The 20,866-nt window shown below is 43.6% G+C and overlaps 1 protein-coding gene across 1 annotated transcript in view; it reads left to right on the forward strand.

The window, feature by feature from the left end:
* Positions 1–1,652: 1,652 nt before the first annotated feature.
* Positions 1,653–20,866, forward strand: part of gabbr1a (gamma-aminobutyric acid (GABA) B receptor, 1a) — a gene marked incomplete at its 3' end in the record, with an annotated part of 137,235 nt that continues 118,021 nt past the window's right edge. Inside the window, exons 1-3 of the mRNA XM_079240506.1 lie at positions 1,653–1,689; positions 14,611–14,796; positions 16,579–16,596. Of these exons, the coding sequence (XP_079096632.1) occupies positions 1,668–1,689; positions 14,611–14,796; positions 16,579–16,596 (226 nt within the window). The 5' untranslated portion in view covers positions 1,653–1,667. The remainder of the gene's footprint in view (positions 1,690–14,610; positions 14,797–16,578; positions 16,597–20,866) is intronic.

Raw genomic sequence — 20,866 nt, forward strand, 5'->3', positions numbered from 1 at the left:
CTGGAGTGTGTCAGCAGTTCCTGCAACATGAAGGCATTGATGTTATGGACCGGCCCGCCCGTTCCCCAGACCTGGATCCAGCTGAGCACATCTGGGACATCATGTCGCTCCATCCACCAACGCCAAGTTGCACCACAGACTGTCCAGGAGTTGGTGGATGCTTTAGTCCAGGTCTGGGAGGAGATCCCTCAGGAGAACATCCGCCACCTCATCAGGAGCATGCCCAGGTGTTGTAGGGAGGTCATACAGGCACGCGGAGGCCACACACACTACTGAGCCTCATTTTGACTTGTTTAAAGGACATTACATCAAAGATGGATCAGCCTGTAGTGTGTTTTTCCACTTTCATTTGGAACAGAACTCCAAATCCAGACCTCCATGGGTTGATACATCTGATTTTCATTGATAGTTTTTGTGTCATTTTGTTGTCAGCACATTCAACTATGGAAAGAACAAAGTATTTAATAAAAAATATTTCATTCATTCAGATCTACAAAGTGTTACTTTAGTGTTCCCTTTATTTTTTGAGCAGTGTCTGAAGGAAAATGATTATGAATATGTATTTCCCCCACATTATTGTGATTTGGTCCATTGGACTCTAAACTGCCCTCTAGTGGTTGTATTGCCCAACAACCATGTCAATGTAAAGCATGCATGTCAAACTCCCTCCTTGTGGGCTGCTATCCTGCAGGATTTTGTTGTTTGGCTGCTCCAACGCACCTGACTGAAATGAATGAGTCTATATGAAGAGGTTGACAATCAGCTGTTGGATCCATTTGTATTGAATCAGGTGTGTTGCTGCAGGGAAACATCTAATACCTGCTGAACGCTGACCCTCGAGGTCTGGAGGTGGTCCCTGCTTGACAGTGTCCTCTGCTGGGATCAATGTTTGGCAGAGCTGAAGCACAGCAGAGAGGAAGGAGGAGGGGGGACCTGCTTTCTCAAGCTTAGCCCACCTTCTTCTCCGGGTTACCCAGTCCCTTTCTGAAGGCAAACCGAGCAACCATTCCCCTCTGTTCCCCCAGTCTGATCCCCTTCTACTCTGACAGGAAGTTCGCAGCTGTTTTTAGAAACAGATTGCTGGCAGCTGTAGAAAAAACCAATAAACCAGAAACATAAAACCTTGATTGCTGACTTTCACAGCAGGAGTATGGAGAAGCACAGATAAACCAGACAGCTCTACAGGAAGCTGCTGCATTAGTTGTCTGATATCAGACAAGATTGAGAGGGATTACCTTCATATGAGTCTGTCTGCAATGTGTTTAAAGCTGTTGTGGCTTGTTATAAAGGCATGAATATGCTTTGCATAACCTTCATATGTTTTGGTTCTCTTCTGTTGAAAACATTTGCTTGTTTAAAGAAATAAAACAGTCAAACAACTGGTCAGCGAGAGCTCCCCTAACGAGTTAAGAGATGTAATTCAGAGAGAGAAAGCGCATCAATTCAGGCCAGACTGTCACACAATGTTTCTTCTAGAGCCTCAATGTCCCGTCCGAATGGTCCGTAAGCATCAATCGCAGCTGTAAACCGACTTCCTGCTTCCTTCACAGATCCGCAGTGTGCAGATTCTCCCCGTGGATTATGAGATCGAATACATCTGCAGATCAAACCGGGTGATCGTGGGACCCAACGTCAGGAAGTGTTTACCCAACGGCACATGGACGGACATGGGGCAGGAAAGCAAATGTTGTGAGTCCCTTTCTGCTCTTATTTTAATCCTTTTCTTAAAACTCTTCAGTCATCTCTCATCTCCAGATAAAAGGACTGGTTTGGTTCATCTTTGTCACATTAAAGCCACTGTTAAGGTATAAAATCCAAGTTCAGGTCAGCAGTTCTGTCCCAGAGTCACAAACTACCTGGGATGGACCTTGCTTTCCATCCTGAACCCTTGAAAGCTTGTTGCCATTCTGTACTTGTCAGCGGCTTCAGGTAAACCTGGTAACCAGGTACCGAAAGTTCACCTTCTTTGACTGGACGCTGTCCGTGATTGCTAGTAAGCCTTCCAGTGGACACTACAACAGCACCAACAACACTCTGATGACAGCTCCTGGAAGCTGCACCATGACCTTGACTCTGAACATGATCCGTTATGGTTATATGTCTCCAACCTCCCCTGGAAGGTGTGAAAGAATCACCTGGCGGCTGTAGCTCAGGAGGAAGAGCAGTTGTCCTTCAACTGGTAAGTTGGGGGATCGATTCCAGGCTTCCCTGGAATGAGCCGAAGTGACACTGAACCCCAAACTGCCCCCGATGTTGGTAGGGTAGCCTGGTACCAAAGACACCAGGTACTCTCAAACATGGAGTTCATTATGGACGATCCAACACGGCAGTTCAACATCAGAACATGGGTTTCTGAATCTATACTTTCTCAGAATGTTGTTGTGTATGGTTGTGTACAAGTATGTCCCAGCCCTTAGTCTGACCCTCTTAGAACGCCTGATAGAACCTCCGGTAGAACCTACCGGAAGAAAATGCCCCCACGAACAGAACCTTGGTGATTGAGAAGGTGCTTGGACTCTATAGCTGCCTTTCCATTAGATTTTGTTTTCAAAATAAAAGAGATATTTGTCAGTTTTGACAAACAACCACTGTGATTTGCAGGTGTGTTTAGGCAGTGTTTAGCGCACAAGCCTCAGTTCTGGAAAAATCTTATCAGCCGTGTGAGATTTCACAAGAATTGCGGCTTATGCGAGGTAGCCATGTAGCATTACTTTGGGGTTTTCTACTTTATGTGGCAACTTTCCTATGGCTTTTTGAAGCTTTTCTTTCTCATATTCTTTTCTAAAAGTCTGAAATTCACGGTTGTTTGTTCCACACTGCGCCATCTTTACTGGAAATGAACTGGTCACGACCCCCCACATCACGTCCGAGGACACGTAAATGCAAAAAAAGTGTTTCCATTACTTTTGCAATATGTTTCTATAATGAAACGTCCCATGAGAGCGTAAAAACTTCAGTGATATTTGAGACTTTTTGTTTCATGTAGATGTTTCCATTAGCGTTTTTATTGCAATATTTAGTTTTTGTGTAATTCTAGTTGTCATGGTAACGCAGCTCACAAGCGGCTGAAGCTCAGGACGAAGAACAGTCGTTTGCCAACTGAACAGTCAGTTTGAGAACATGTTGAAGTGTCTGCAGACAAACACTCCATGTTGCCTACCGATGTGGCTAAGTGACACAGCGCTGTGTGTAGCGATAACACTGCTGCAATAGTGTGTGTGAACGGGTGAACATATGACAGAAAAGTCCTGTATGAGTACAGTCATTTACCATTTCTGACCATAATGATGTGGTGATCCTGGTTTTAGATGGACTCAGACTATTTTTTCAAACCATTTCTAAAGAGATTATTTGGTAAAACTCAATCCCAGAGTGACAGTTGGGCAGCTGGTGGTCGTCCCATCCCCGGTGAGATTAGCTGAATGTTTGCACTCATCGGCCTGGATGCTCTTAAACCCTGAAAACAAACGTTTCATGTCCAGGCTGCAGATAAATCAGTCAGCTTGGCAGAGTGGATGGATTCAAAGGTCTGGACCCAGGCAGATATTTCTCTCCTGACTGTTGTTAACGTCGGTATTTTGTGCCAGGGACGAAGTTCAGAACGTGATTTTAAAGCTTCCTGCTCTGGCTGAAAATGACACTATGAGAGCTGTGAGTGAAGCCAATCCAGATTCGGGGCTCATTCCTGCATCCACCTGGCGAATATTCAGTACAGTTTCCGTCTCTTTGACCTCAGCTCCTGGGAGATATCGGGCATGAGTAAGCATGCTGTGTGTGTCTGTTGTCTGAACTTGGAGTGGAGTGGGTACGGGGAAACGGGAGCTCACAGACTTTTCTCCATAAATAGCTGCTGACTTGGTGGAAAAGAGCTGAAACTCCAGAAAACCACAAGGCAGCTGCAGTCCAGCTGATATTTCTCTCTGCGTTTGTCACCTTCAGTGACATTTTTTAATAATTCTCATAGGAACATTAAAAATAGCCAGTTGAAAGTAAACATACTGTCATAAATGTGCATGATGTAAACTCTGTAAAATGTTAATAAAAACAGAATGTAAGGATTTATAAATCCCATGAAGCCATATTTTATTCCCAGCAGAACATGAACAACATATCAGGTGATGAAACTGAGACGTTTTATCGTTTGAGGTATCTTTAAGAAGTAGCATCAGGATGATGGTTAGCATCGTTAGCATCTTCTTCTGCAAACATCTGGGAAGTGAGGAGAGCAGCTGCTGGAGTTGTAGGAGAGGAATGTCGTCCCATTCTGGTCCTGATGCAGGATTCCAGCTGCTCCATGATGCTCCAGATGTTCTGTACTGGTGGAACTGGACTGCGGCAGACCAGTTCTCCTGTTCCACCATCAGGATGTGGTTCAGCATGGTCCTACTGGACCAGTTCTCCTGTTCCACCATCAGGATGTGGTCCAGCATGGTCCTGCTGGACCAGTTCTCCTGTTCCACCATCAGGATGTGGTCCAGCATGGTGGAACCTGGAAGGTCTTCCCTGAAAGAGACGTTGTCTGGATGGGAGCAGATGTTTCAGCATTGATGGAGCTTCCCAGATGTGGAAGCTGCCCACGCCATCGGCACTAATGCAACCCCATCCCATCAGAGATGCAGGCTGATAACAAGCTGGATGCTCCCTCTCCTCTTTAGTCTGCAGGACACGCCGTCCATGCTGTCCACAAACTATTCCACATCTTCATCCAGGTTTCCACTCAGAACATTTTAAATGAGCTTTGGTCCAGAGAAGACGGCGTGTTTCTGGATCCTCTTCATGATGGAGCTTTAACCTGCATGAACTGGGTTCACACTGGTTTCTGGAAGCTTCCTGAGTCCATGCACTGGTTTCCAGTAGAGAATCATGTCTGCTTTTAAAGCAATGCCAGCCTTGTCGTGTGCACACAGAGATTCCTTCTAATTCTCTGACTCTTTTAATAACATGATGCACTGCAGATGCTGAGATCTTTAAAGTCTGAGGAACATTTTTTTGTTCTACAAAGTTTTTTGAGGTAATTTGACTCAGATTCTTTCCATCCGAGAGACTCTGCCTCTCTGAAATGCTCCTTTTATACCAGTTATGTTTCCGACCAGTTCCCACTGGTCATGTAACTGACCCATTCCCAGTCAGATTCATAAATCAGCTCATATTTCTCATGAAATAAATAAATTGTCTCAGTTTCATCATCTGCCTTGTTGTTTGTCTGGGAATGAAATACGGCTTCATTATATTTACAAATCCTTGTTTTCTGTTGTTATTTACATCTCACACAGCACTGAAACACTTTTAGATCTGGAGTTGTCAATGAAATAAAATCTTCATGGCAGATGAGCGTAACAACGCGGTCTGCTCGACATCAACTCAGAGGAAATTAAATAAAGGACTCTGATTCACTCATCGCCACAACGCGGGCACGTTCTCCTGTAACAGAAATACCATTTTTACACTGAAGTACACTAAGTCATTTCTGCTGGGCGCCTCTTCAGGCTTTGCACAGACCTATAAAGGGAAATGTGCGACACCTTTGCTGTGAAAAATCTGGGGGAAGTGTTGAGCTTCATTCAGGATAGTTTAGCAACATAATGCAGCACTGACGGAAACCATGAGCATGAATGTCATGATTAAATACGATCATCCGATGCCAGACAGCTTCTCTGAGCAGAGGTGGGCTCCACTGTCACATGACCTATTGTTTTCATGTGACGACGCCCGTCTCTTTGCTGATGGCGACGTTGCTGGATGCCTGAAGCCCATAAAATCAGGCTAAATGCATTTTTAACCATCTCACTTTAAAGCCGGCAGATTGTGAGATCTTCGTATAATTCCTGTGAAACACTTTGGTGAAACTAACTCGGAGAAATACTGCAGCAGCTCCGGTTTCTTCCTTTAATCAAGGCCCCTGCTCAAGCAGATCATTTCAGGGGCGTGGAGTGTTCCTCGACTCCGCCCACCTCTTCATCGGGGTCTTTTGCACCTGGAACACTGAATAACTCTTGAAGAATGATTGTAAAGGAAATAGTCTCATGTTTGGCCAGACAACTACTGCAGGAGCTTTTAGGCAGTTTTACTGGGAGTTGTGGCTTGAACTGGTCCAAGCTGCTAAAACTCAGATGGCTGCGCGTAACAGCTGCTGGTTGGTTAACCCTCAAAACGCCATCGAATGCCACGGTTTCCCAGGAACGGTAGTATAAAACTCTTTGGGGTAAATTATGCTGGATATGTGACCCTCCAGCTGGTCTACGGAGGTTTTCCAGCGTTTCTATCCGTCCAGGAGGTTTACAATCCAGACACAACATGTAGTGTTTATTCAGAGACTCTAGATGGTAAATCCACCATTATTTATCACATCTTCATCACCATCACTACCATGTTGCTAAGAGACCTCTATTTCCACCTGGACATGATGATGAAGACACTTCCTGTCAGACTTTCCACCAATCAGAGAGCTTAAACTGACGGTAACGTCCAATCAGGAGCAGCCAAAGATCAACAAGTGATGAGAAAAGCAGGAAAATAATGATCCTCTATGGCTGGAATAAAGCCAGGAAGACGTTTGGGATGCAGCTGAGGTGGAGGTGCTGCAGTGAGGACAGCAGGTAGATAGTAGCAGGAAGACGTGTTTAACTTTCAGCTTTCTCGGCCGAGCCGAGTGCAGCCGAGGTGCTGAGGAGATCTGGTTCTGTGGTCTCTGCTTTATGCAGATGATGTGCTTCTGTTGGTTTCATCTGGTTGTGATCTCCAGCTCTCGCTCGAGCAATTCACAGCAGGATGTGAAGCAGCTGGGATGAGGATCAGCACCTCCAAATTCAAGGCCATGGTCCTCAGCTGGAAAAGGGTGGAGTGTCTTCTCCTGTCCCGAGTGAAGGAGTTCCTGTATGTTAGAGTCTTGTTCAGGAGATAAGGAAGGATGGAGCGTAAAGCCCGTCTGCAGCAGGGAGGGGTCACTGCGGGGGGGCGAAGTCTGCAGCAGGGAGGGGTCACTGCGGGGGGCGATGTCTGCAGCAGGGAGGGGTCACTGCGGGGGGCGAAGTCTGCAGCGGGGAGGGGTCACTGCGGGGGGCGATGTCTGCAGCGGGGAGGGGTCACTGCGGGGGGGCGATGTCTGCAGCGGGGAGGGGTCACTGCGGGGGGGCGATGTCTGCAGCGGGGAGGGGTCACTGCACGGGGGGCGATGTCTGCAGCGGGGAGGGGTCACTGCGGGGGGGGCGATGTCTGCAGCGGGGAGGGGTCACTGCGGGGGGGCGATGTCTGCAGCAGGGAGGGGTCACTGCGGGGGGGCGATGTCTGCAGCGGGGAGGGGTCACTGCGGGGGGCGATGTCTGCAGCGGGGAGGGGTCACTGCGGGGGGCGATGTCTGCAGCGGGGAGGGGTCACTGACGCGGCGGGGCGGGTCGTGCACGCGGCAGGGCGGGTCGTGCACGCGGCGGGGCGGGTCGAGCACGCGGCGGGGCGGGTCGTGCACGCGGCGGGGCGGGTCGAGCACGCGGCGGGGTCCGAGTGTTTTAATGCCACATGTAAAACTGTTGGTACTTTCTCACAGCCTTGATCAGCTGTTTTATCAAAACAATCCATTTTACCTGCCACAGTAAAAACGCGAAGCAGCAACTCCGCGTCCTGCTTTCTCTGTGTTAACCACGCCCACTTCAGATGTCCGACCAATCACACGATACTCCTCGGAGCCCCAGAAGAAAAAAGTTCTGCCAGCCCGATGTGTTAACAACTGTCTTCAAACACGTCCGTGAGAACAAAATGACATTTTCTTTTCGGAGCCTCGAGAACAAGAAAAAAGTTCTGGCTTCCCATGGAGGATGGAACAAGCTTCAGGCTGACTGGTGGATTTATGCGGCGTCTGCAGGGATGCAAACTCTGCATTGATATGGTGAGGAAGAAGTTGAGCTTGAAGGAGAAGTACCTGATTTAACACTTAATCTATATTCCTACCCTCACCTATGGTCATGAGCTGTGGGTCGTGACTGAAAGAACGACATCTCGTATACAGGCGGCTGAAATGAGGTTCCTCCGCAGGGTGGCCGGGCTCTCCCTTAGAGATAGGGTGAGAGAGGGTGAGGAGGCTAGGATATTATTGTACATGTCTGTCATTAGAAGGTAACATATGTGTGGAAATGATTGATTGCTGACTTCATGTCGCCTGCGGCATGTTGTTGCTTGGTACAGAGAAAGGGTGAGGCAGGTTTCGGTTTCTGTCGACTGCTTAGTTTACATAAGTCCAGTTTTGTAATTCCAAAGTAAAAATGTATGCCGAAGTGAATCTTTAACAAAGAGATGAAAATAAAAACCCTGAACTGCAGCAAGACTCACGCTCTTCCGTGGATTTAGTGTGTGTCTGACAGACCGCTGTAATCACCTCCCAGCAGTCACAGTAAAGAGGGTTACAGTAAGATCGCTGCTTCTACAGATCTACAGGAGCCAGCCGACGTGGCTCAGGCATTTGCTCAGGATGCCTCTCTTTATGCCTCCCTGGGGAGGTGGACCAGGCAGGTCCCTGTAGAGGAGAACTGAAGAAGATCCCAGACACGCTGCAAGGATTTCATATCTCTGCTGGCCTGGGAACACATCAGGATCCCCTCCGACAAGCTGGAAAATGTGGCTGTGGAGAGGGAGGTCTGGACTTCCCTGCTGAGGCAGCCGTGATCCCACTCTGGATGGACCAACGGATGGATGGATGGACGGATGGATGGACAGACGGATGGATGGATGGATGGATGGATGAACCAACGGATGCATGGATGGATGGATGGATGGATGGACAGACGGATGGATGAACCAACGGATGCATGGATGGATGGATGGATGGATGATGGGTGGATAAACAGATGGATGGATGAACAGATGGATGGACCAATGGATGGATGGATGATGGATGATGGATGGATAGATGTACAGATGATGGATGGATGATGGGTAAACAGATGGATGGATTAACAGATGGGCGGATGAATGGACCAACTGATGCATGGATGGATGAACAGATGGATGGATGGATGGACTGATGGATGGATGGATGGATGAACAGATGGATGGATGAACAGATGGATGGATGGATGATGGACAGGTGGATGGATGGATGGATGAACAGATGGATGGATGAACAGATGGATGGATGGATGATGGACAGGTGGATGGATGGATGAACAGATGGATGGATGGATGGATGGATGAACAGATGGATGGATGGATGGATGATGGACAGGTGGATGGATGAACAGATGGAGGGATGATGGACAGGTGGATGGATGGATGGATGCATGGATGAACAGATGGAGGGATGGATGGATGGATGAACAGATGGATGGATGGATGAACAGATGGATGGATGAACAGATGTAGGGATGGATGGATGGATGATGGACGGATGGATGGATGGATGGATGGATGGATGGATGCATGGATGAACAGATGGAGGGATGGATGAACAGATGGATGGATGGATGAACAGATGGATGGATGAACAGATGGATGGATGGATGAACAGATGGATGGATGGATGAACAGATGGATGGATGAACAGATGTAGGGATGGATGGATGGATGATGGACGGATGGATGGATGGATGGATGGATGGATGCATGGATGAACAGATGGATGGATGGATGAACAGATGGATGGATGGATGAACAGATGGATGGATGAACAGATGGATGGATGGATGAACAGATGGATGGATGAACAGATGGATGGATGAACAGATGTAGGGATGGATGGATGGATGGATGGATGGATGCATGGATGAACAGATGGAGGGATGGATGGATGGATGAACAGATGGATGGATGAACAGATGGATGGATGGATGAACAGATGGATGGATGGATGAACAGATGGATGGATGGATGGATGAACAGATGGATGGATGAACAGATGGAGGGATGATGGACAGGTGGATGGATGGATGGATGCATGGATGAACAGATGGAGGGATGGATGAACAGATGGATGGATGGATGAACAGATGTAGGGATGGATGGATGGATGATGGACGGATGGATGGATGGATGCATGGATGAACAGATGGAGGGATGGATGAACAGATGGATGGATGGATGAACAGATGGATGGATGAACAGATGTAGGGATGGATGGATGGATGATGGACGGATGGATGGATGGATGGATGCATGGATGAACAGATGGAGGGATGGATGAACAGATGGATGGATGGATGAACAGATGGATGGATGAACAGATGGATGGATGGATGAACAGATGGATGGATGAACAGATGTAGGGATGGATGGATGATGGACGGATGGATGGATGGATGGATGGATGCATGGATGAACAGATGGAGGGATGGATGGATGGATGAACAGATGGATGGATGAACAGATGGAGGGATGGATGGATGGATGAACAGATGGATGGATGAACAGATGGATGGATGGATGAACAGATGGATGGATGGATGAACAGATGGATGGATGAACAGATGGATGGATGAACAGATGGATGGATGGATGAACAGATGGATGGATGAACAGATGGATGGATGGATGAACAGATGGATGGATGAACAGATGTAGGGATGGATGGATGATGGACGGATGGATGGATGGATGGATGGATGCATGGATGAACAGATGGAGGGATGGATGAACAGATGGATGGATGAACAGATGGATGGATGGATGAACAGATGGATGGATGAACAGATGTAGGGATGGATGGATGATGGACGGATGGATGGATGGATGGATGGATGCATGGATGAACAGATGGAGGGATGGATGGATGGATGAACAGATGGATGGATGAACAGATGGAGGGATGGATGGATGGATGAACAGATGGATGGATGGATGAACAGATGGATGGATGAACAGATGGATGGATGGATGAACAGATGGATGGATGAACAGATGGATGGATGAACAGATGGATGGATGGATGAACAGATGGATGGATGAATAAAATGACAAACTTTGGTCAGACATCCTGAACGCTGACATCTTGATCTACGGTGGAGTTTATGCTTTGGTGGGAACTTCAGACGTTTAGTTAAACTAATCTGTTTATGAGTCTTACGGAGTGCCGTGTGCACGGCCTTCTTCTCCTCCTCTGATTGTTTGGGTTCCTCGCGGCTTCTGCTCAGTATAAACAGGTCAACGTTCCGTCTTAGATTCAGCTTTTACTGAGGATCTTTCAGTTCGCATCACATCTCCGGTACTTTCTGGGAAAATAAGCCCAGATATTCCAGTTAGACCTCCGTTTGTGTCACTTCGCTCCCTTTCACTCCAGTGGAATTCATCTCCCTCAAGAGCGCCGTTTTTCTTTTTTTAAGTCAGGATTTTTGTTTTTTCTGGCTTATGTAAGAGAACAAGCTGCAATGTGCAGATTGGAGTTTTGCTGTGTGCTCACATGCTGGAAGGAAGATTCAGCAAACTCTGCAGCAAAACGCTTGTTTTTTCTCCAGCTCAGCCATATTTTTGTCAGGCAACCAGACCACAGACACAAAGGTTCACTCTGACTTATTAACTCCTGCAAAAATTCCTCGTCCCCACATTTTGTTTCAGTGTTCGACTTTAATCACACGTAGGAAATAGCAGGGCATGCGGCCGTCCACAGCCGGAACACGGGGCATGAAAATATGCTAAATTTCTCAGAGGCAAAGCTGCTCAAAAGGGAAAAGAATAATCTCAGAGGATGAATTCATTTAAACTTCAAACATTGGCTTACGTGAAGGGTTTCCCCGTTTCCTCATTCATATGCAGTTTTTACCTACAGCAGAACTGGAGGCCGACGTGTTCCAATCATCTGGGGACTGAACAGGAGGACGGTAGTTCCTTTAGATGCTGTTATCAGCAGCAGGAGGAACCAGAAGAAGATGGGAAACTGCTGATGTCTGAGGCTGCAGCTCAGGATTCTTTTATAAAGGATCATAATTGTAGCTGTGAATAAAAGGTTCAATTCTGATTGTTTCACTCTGATTACCTTCCAAGGCTCTGATAGAAACGCCAACAGCTGTGTTTTAATTTGTATGACATGGACTTCCTGAAACTATGTGCAGTGCTGAAACACCCAGCCGTCTTTAAGGGCGTCTTGAACTATCCTAAAATGTTGTTAGTCCCCCTGAAATACATCAGTTTATTGGCGTCTTTATTGCCTGATTTTATGCCAGGATCAGACTACATGTCATTCACGATGGTGACCATGTCAGATTAGCAGACATGGAGTCATAAATTCCTTCAGTGTATTGTGTCAACAAAAGGTCACATCACCAGAATGGACCCCGATCATCACCTTCAAGCACTTTACAGGCTCAAGACGGAGAGACGGGAGTAGCGGCTGTCAACCAGTCATGCCAACTTGTGGTGGAATAAAATAAAGCCTAACGGTGTGTTCAAACAGAAAACAGAGCGAATCCCCATAGACTCCCATGTTAAAAAGACCAACTTCAAAGCAGAAATAAACATGTTTACAGCAGAAATAAACATGTTTACAGCAGGAATAAATATATATTTTAGTTTTAATAGGTTAGATTTGCCTTCATGACAACTGTGAGGGGAGTGAATTTTTTTCTAACTCCTCCGTTTAGAAATAATTTCATCTCAACATTCAGCATAAAAAGGGGCGTGTCCTGTTGATTGACAGGTACCTGATACCCCGCTTCAAGTAGGAGGAATGTAGAACAACTGTGGTTTTTATCCGGTTAACAACGTGACTTAGCTTTAGCCTGCTTACCTCTGTTAGCTGGTTAGCTCCCGTTAGCTCCTGTTAGCTCAGTTAGCTCTAAGCTGCAGGCAGTAGGACTAAATCATATATTATTATTGTAAACTCACTCTATCAAGGTCTGAAAAGATAAATTTAATTTATTTTCTCGTTAAAACAGCAGAAAAAATGGAAAGTTTCCCTGGCCAAAACTGAAGACAGCTCCAGACGTCAATAACAGAACTTTAACGTCGTGTTTCCGTCCACACTCATCATCACCAGATATGAATATGAAACTGTAAACAGACTGTAGTCTGGTCCTGCAGCAGAGCTGATCACCTCCTGCTCTGCCTGCAGCTGAAAGCTGGATGCTGCAGGAGGACTGAGTGGTTTCTTCCGGATGGGGGCGGAGCTCATGCAGCCGCCAAACGGAGAAGAATAAACGATACATGTTTCCACATTACTCAGTAAAAGTCTTCAGTATCACCAGAAACAGCTGCTGGACTTGCTGATCGTCGCTTTTACTTTAAATAGAGCCGCTAGAGGGGTCTATTTTTTCTTTAGTGCATTGATTTTTCTGTTATTAATTAATGATAATTAATTTGGTAAAGTCCCACCCCTCAATAAAACATACATCTGAAGGATCTGAGAGGAGGCTTTGTGACGCAGACAGTTTAGGATATTTTATTTTAGAAGAGAAGAAAGAATCAGAATAAATTAAACACTAGTGGATGAAAATGAGCAAAGTCTGTCAAAGATGTGGGATTGTGTTACTTTACGGAAGCACAGAGCTGCCATCCAAATAAAAAAATGACCCTATCAAGCTGTAAGGTGATACTTTTTGTGAAGGAAATGTGGATAATAAACTGTGTTTGTCTTTGAATGAAGAAACTAATCATAGAAATCAGTTTAAGTTGTACTCAACAGGAGATATTGTGTCGCTGGAGAACGCTGTGATATTGTTTAAACTAGACGGCAACTTCCTTCTTCCAGTCCCGGTGGTGCATGCAGCGTATAGACCAGGGGCGTCAAACTCCAGTCCTCGAGGGCCGGTTGGTCAGGTGTGTTGGAGCAGGGAGACAACAAAGACCTGCAGGATACCGGCCCTCGAGGACTGGAGTTAGACACCTGTGCTATAGACGGGACCACTGGTGACCTGTAGCAACATGGTAGACAGGCAGGCGATGTCGGTAGGCGGAGCTGCTGCTGCTGCTGCTTACAAGAAAATAACCTGATAATTTCACCTCAGATGATAAATATTAGGACTTTTTTAGAGAAAAAAAATTTGGTTTTGCCTGAATTTATCATTTAAATGTGCTCAGCTTTCCTCACAAAGAATCTACAAAATAAAAAAAACATTTAATCTCTTAATCACATTTAATAACCTTAAATCTGCTTTCAGTAGCAGTCACAAGATTAGACATTTAATGGGAAGTGTGTCCTAACGTGCCGTAATCCCACCTGAATAACGAGCCTTATGCTGATGTCAGATGTAGTAAGATTATATTATTATTATTATTATTATTATTATTATATTATTCCTATGGGATTATAGGAATTATTTTAGGGTTAAATGTAAACATCTAGCGGACAAATGAGGAATTAAAGTTACTTTAATGAAAGAACTGCAGTTAATGTCGTTTAATAACCAAGTTTAGAGCCAGTAGCAGGTCGATTCAGGCCATCAGACCCCCCCCCCCCCCCCCCCCCCCCCCCCCTGTCCTCACCATGTTAGTTTCAGTTGCAACCCAAATGCTGCCCACTGTGCTGGTCCCATTGGGTCCCAGTTTAAAACATGTTCTGCTCCAGGTTTCCCATAAACTCCCTCCTGACAGGATGTTTTGTTACATCCCCACCCCTGTACCCCCCCAACCCAGCCAGGAAAGGTTATTGTTGATAAAAATGATATTACCAGTAACGTCGGCGTTTGTTCTGGTTTCCAGTGCTGCAGTGCCCGCGGGTTTGGACGTCTCTGGAGAACGGCCGGGTGACGGCGAAGCCTCCCGGGCCTCCAGTGGAAGGAACCGTGCTCTATTACAGCTGCAACGCCGGCTTCATCCTGGAGGGAAGAAACGCCAGCCATTGCACCAAGCTGGGAAGGTGGGACGCACCCAAACCCACCTGCCTGTGTGAGTTTTCATCCTGCTGGAATATTTCTATAAATGCTGCTGGCCAGGTGTAAGATGCTCGTCTTTGTCTCGCTACAACACTGACATGAAAAATAAACTCATTTTCAAAGATGACAAACAAGGTTAATCAATAAATGTACACGTTTTACGTTCAGCTACCAAAATGACACCTCTCAAGGAAGAGTCATTAAATCTAATATAACCTTTATTTCCTCACTTTTTTCACAGCAAATCTTTTCAGCAACTACAAACCTAACCAAAGATGGATAAAAATATAAATAAAATTTTTTATTTCAGGTTTCTATGTCCTTTTTGATATAATAAATTATTTTTTATATAAGAAAACACTGAATATAAATGTGAGGATTATATTACAAATAAAATGGCACCAAATTGAGACAGATTGCTGATGTTATGTTTGTTTTCTATTCAGTGCAAAAAATCAGTAAAATTTTAAAAATAAAAAAAGAAATTTTCATGTGAAGTTTAATATAATTTGACTTTAAACTGAAGCAGATATTAAGTATGAAATAAGCACAGAATAAGCAAAAAGTCTTCAAAGTTTCCTCTATTCGCACTTTAGACCGATGTAGACCCATGTAGACACATTTAGAACCCGTTAGACCAGCATAAACCTTGTTATACTGGTAGAATACAGTAATTATCACAGTGACGTCATTTTAGTTCCCTGCATGTGTGTTGTAGAAGTCTAAGCAGTGAGATGTTGAAAACACTGATTAAACAGCTTCATCGTTCAGATCTTTCTTGTCTTCATGACTAGCGCGTTGTGAGTTTCCACGTGTGATTGGCTGATTAGCCATTTGTATAACTGACCTGACAGAGTGGTCAGTGAGTGGACATTACACAGAAATATCTTCTGCATCCATAGGAACTGATTCATTCCACGTCTCCAAATTCCAGAATAGGAACATTAGGCCTCAAAGATGACAGATAATTACAAACAGCTGCTCTCCAGCACGGTTGCTAGGCGATAAATGAAGCAGCCAATCAGAGAGGGATCCTCAGGAGGGTGTGCGGTTGGCAAGGGCAGGTAGAGAACCGACACAAGACTGGACTCTGACGTCTAACACGTTTCACGTCTGCTCCACAGTCAGTGAATACATTATGAGAGTGTGAGCGGATGTCGTGGTTTCATTGACAACCAGCATCGCTCTCAGTTACAACAGATGGCACTTCCGCTGTCTGGAACCATTTGTTCATATTACTGCAAATAAATGAGGATTTATGAAGGAAAAAAAGAATAAAACAGAGACATGAAGGAAAGCACAGCCGCCAACTGCTTATTAGATCAGTTGGCATGGCAACCGGTAAAGTTGCTATGGGAATGGTAGTATTAAACGAGATGAAAGAGGAATTATCAGGACAGTTGGATCTAAAAGTAGGTTAGTTATTGTATAATCCTCCAACATCTAAAAGGTTTCTAAAATCCTGATTGTTTTTATGTGTTAAATTATTCTTATACTTTACTGATAATAATTTGATTTACTATTATCTCCCTGTTATGAAGGATTTTAATGTTTTCCCTTTGTATTTATGATGTACCAAAGCTATGACATCAGAGAGTCCTCCTGGCAGGCTCGCCACGTTGCTGCATCGCTGCTGCGTCGCTGCTGCATCGCTGCTGCATCGCTGCCATCTTGTGGCAATATTAGTCCAACGTTTGAGCTTTAATTAAATCTACTACAAGCTGATTCTGGACAAACCATTTTTAATAATCTTTTCTTTCTCTCTCTCTCTCTTCTTTTATTTGCCAACAAAAAGATGACAGAAACTACACAGGTAAGAACTTTTTATCCTCTTGTTTTTATATCCAAAATGGAATAAGAAGGCAAATTTTTACATTTACTGAGTTATATCCTGGAAACTTTTTATCACTTTTGGACTGATTTATAGAAATAAGTTCAGTTCATTTTTCATTCTTTAAGAGTTTTGGGTGGAAAAAAACCAAAGTTTCTTCCTAACATCATTCAATGACTGTATGCTGAGAGGTTTGTGTGTGTATGTACTAGTGTGTGGTTGAAGAAAACTCCTAAGTTGTCTTCTGTTCATTGAAATCAACAACTATGTAAATAAAATGTCACATTTTGAGAAGCCAAAAGTCAACACAAAAACACTACCCAACAAACATGGAGGCAGAGTGACATAAAGACTGACATAAAAAGAGCTGCGAATATCATTACGACTAAATGTTGCACAGAACACGAGGCTGATTGTTTCTGTGTGGTAACAACGCCTCTGGGAAGTAAATCTCATGCAGTCTGTTCGTGTTTGTGGGATGAGCAGCAGGGCCGACTGTGGGCTGGAAAACTAACCAAAATTATTTAGTAAACTGGATAGTTGAAGTCAGAAACAAGTAAGACAAATGTGGAAATACTAACTAATATGTGTCTATGTATATATATATATATATATATATATATATATATATATTTATTGAAGATAAACGCTTGCTGTATTGGACTGTACTTTGAACTTGGCAAATGTGGATTTGATTTAGAACTTGCCGTTTTTTTGTCATTTTTGTGCCACAAAACTATTAATCTATAGATCAATTTATAGATCTACATGTAAGGATCAGCCATGTTTTTGTCCCATATTTGCATGACAAACTGACAGCAAGTCATTAAGGGAGTACCACCACTTATTTTGTTCCACTTAAAGCACTGTTCGTACATGAAAGGGTTAACAATATTAAAAAGAAATTCATTTTATAACTGCGTTGCAGTAAAACTCAGTAACAACGTGGTAACACCACAACTTTTTATTTATTTATAAGCTTCACTTCAAGTTTATTTTACTTTCCTTTTTTGACTGAAAATGAGGGAAAAAATGATCCTGACGCCCACTCCAAAACATGAAGATCAATAGTTTTATGAAATAGAAAAGCCTCAGAAGGCAAAAAAATGGTAAAAAAAAAGAGTATTTATTTGTTTTTTCTGTATTTTACCGCTGATTAAAAACGGGTCAAAACTGACACAATAACGTGAGAGATGGTAACAGAAAACTAACACAAGAAAAAGTTTTAGGAGAGAGACACGAAACTCACGTAGCATCGCAGTTTTTTAGTACGAAACGAGTTTCTCAGGGTTCTTCCTTCATAAAAAATGGTTCCAGTTTTGTCCGCTGCCTCAGGATGAGCAGCAGTGTTCTCCACGTCTTCCTCAGGATCCATACTCACAGATGCCGCCAATCAGGTGGCATCGCCATGGTTACCAGACGCATCAAACAGGAGACAACGGCAGAATCAGCTGTTTTTCACGGGGACAACCCTGTTGCTCTTTCCATGGATGCATCTTCCGAACAAACATGTCTTTGTTTTACAGGAAAAGTAACAGATTTTCCAAAAAGTAAAAGAATTATTGCCAAGAAGCATCTTTTCCTTAGTTTCTGTTGGAAATTTATCGACCAAACTGAACAATTTTATTGGAAATTCATATAAATAGGTAGATTCTAAAACATTTTCATGCTGTTATTCCTCCTAATTCCTGAGTTGCAGAATAAAATACTTTAATGTGAAAATAATTCCAGAAGAGACCAGCAGAGGGCAGGCTTTCCATGTCTCAGTTGATGCTGGATGTGAGCTCATTTTGGCAAATTAAAGTAAAATCATGTGAAATGATTCTTTCTGTTCCTGTCATGTGCTGTCATCACATCCAGCATATCTGGATGTGATGTTTTTACAGATGGAGTTCCTCTCTTTGTATCTCTGTCCTTCCGTCTGCAGTTAGAGAAAAGGAAGTTCATCAGTTAAACTTCCTCTTGGGTTTCGGACCGTCGTTTATACGTTGGACTGCAGTGAACAACCGTTTTCAACCAGTGTTGTAATCTGCACATGTCGAACTCCAACCCGACTGCAGGACCGACCGCATGTTTGAAATGGTTCCGGGTTGTTTTGCATCTCGATGACGAGCTACATCAGGTGATAAAAATCCAAAACAAGCAGGACTGGAAGCTCTGCTTTGCCAACAAATCCAGAAAACTTCTGGAGCTTGGAATTTTTCTTTAATTAAAGCCTAAAACAGACTCAGAGAACCAGCTCCAGCATCTGAGCTCTAACCTGTCGGTGGGGGGGTTACAGCAACAGGTTCAGGGTTGTTGTGAAGCTCCGAGACACAGCTGGTCTGGGTTTGAGTCCTAGTCACCAGTACCCAAAGCCTTCAGAGAGGGATGTTTGATAATGTCTCTTTACGATATCTGATATACCGATTTTGACCAACTTTTAATTTCCGATTGCGATATCAACCGATAGTGATAGATGCGGGGTGTCTTGGTTCCTCTACTTTACAGTTGTTGCAAACGGTAAATTTAATGTCTGGAGACACGGAAAGAAACCAGACAGAGACACGTGGACAAGTCCACTTAGAAGCTCATTCACATAGACATCAGATATACGTCGACGCCTCATTGAGTGGACCAGCATCGCCGCCATATTGGATGGGTCTCCACCATATTGGATGGGTCTCCACCATATTGGATGGGTCTCCACCATATTGGATGGGTCTCCACTTTTGCTGCAGAGTCGACGTAGTTTCCCCACATAACTGTTTTCTGTGGAACAACACGTATATATTACACACAAACAAAGCACTTTTCTACATAACTAGTTGATAAATAATGTTAACACAGTGAATAATCTACTAAATGATAAACTTTACTCCTATGAGGTGTTTAAGGAAAAATATGATATAGATGTTTCACAAAGAGAGTTTTACATGGAGGTTATGTTTTTACCGCTTTATCTGTTTGTATTGAAGATAACTAAAAAAGTTAAGGACGGATTTTCATGAAATTTTCAGGACTTGATGGAAACGTGAAAAGGAAGAACTGATTTAATTCTGGTGGTGATCCGGATCACCGTTTGGATCCAGGAACTTTTTAAAGGCCTTGGTGGAGGTTTACGCTCTCTTGATACAATACTTTATTTTCAGACTTTGTACAACTGTATCTCTATATTGATATATTAATAAATGTAAATAAAAGAAAGAGTCCACCGTAGTCAAGAGAAAGCAGCAACTACTCCCGTACTTTGTTCAGCATATGGTAGCAATAACCGGAGAAATATTGAAAGCAGATTGTGTGGATTACGTTTCACAAGGTTGAACAATTATTTATTTTACTACATAAAATAGATAGATGAATCCAAATGTATCAATAAACTATCAAATATGCTGGTATCAAATTCATTTATTTATAGTGTAGCTACCTTATGTCTTAGTTAAATAGCATTATAAAAATATTTTAGCATGAAACCACGTCGTTTTTAATGTTTTACAGTGATCATAACAATATCGCTGCCCTTTGTAACAAACCAAACTGAGAAAAATCAGGTAAAAACTGCTGAAGTTATTGTTGTGGTTGGACCTACACCTTACAAATAAATACATTGGAGGCGCATGGAGACCCATCCAAGATGGCGGCGCGATGAGACGTCGGCTCGCATAGGCAGCGTGATGCAATGCAGCGTTTATGTTTATGATTTCTATCGTTACGCAGCGGCGACGTGGTTTGATGATGTCATCACATGGTGTCGATAGACGTCCACCGTAATGTTCAAAAGTTCCCATGTGAACACGTGGAGCATGTGGAGCTCATGTAGTTTTTCCAGTAAGGGAACCTGTTCTCTGAATACATTGTGTGATGTGTTTACTTGCACTGGGACATCTGAGATCCTTTCAGCCTGAATATTTGTTAGAACCCAGTCATCACTGCATGGCGCGGCCCCTGGAGGGAAAATCAGATTTTAGATTTTTCGTAATGAGCTGGATTACAGAATGAACATGATGCATCGTGTATAAAAAATAAAACAATAAACAAATTTATAAATAAATATAAATTTAATATGAATTTATTTTAAAAAAAAATATAAATAAATATATATTCATAAAATATAAATAAATTTATAAAATATAAAAACATAGAAAGAAATTAAATAAAACATTATGTAGAAAAAAAAAAGAAAAAAAAAGAAAACGTATAATATTCGTTTCAGTTTGCAGTAATGTTGTATGATCTGGATGTCAGAAGGATTTAATAACCTTAAACTCCTGCA

This window comes from Telmatherina bonti (assembly GCF_933228915.1).
Source record: "Telmatherina bonti genome assembly, chromosome: 5".
Lineage (NCBI taxonomy): Eukaryota > Metazoa > Chordata > Actinopteri > Atheriniformes > Telmatherinidae > Telmatherina > Telmatherina bonti.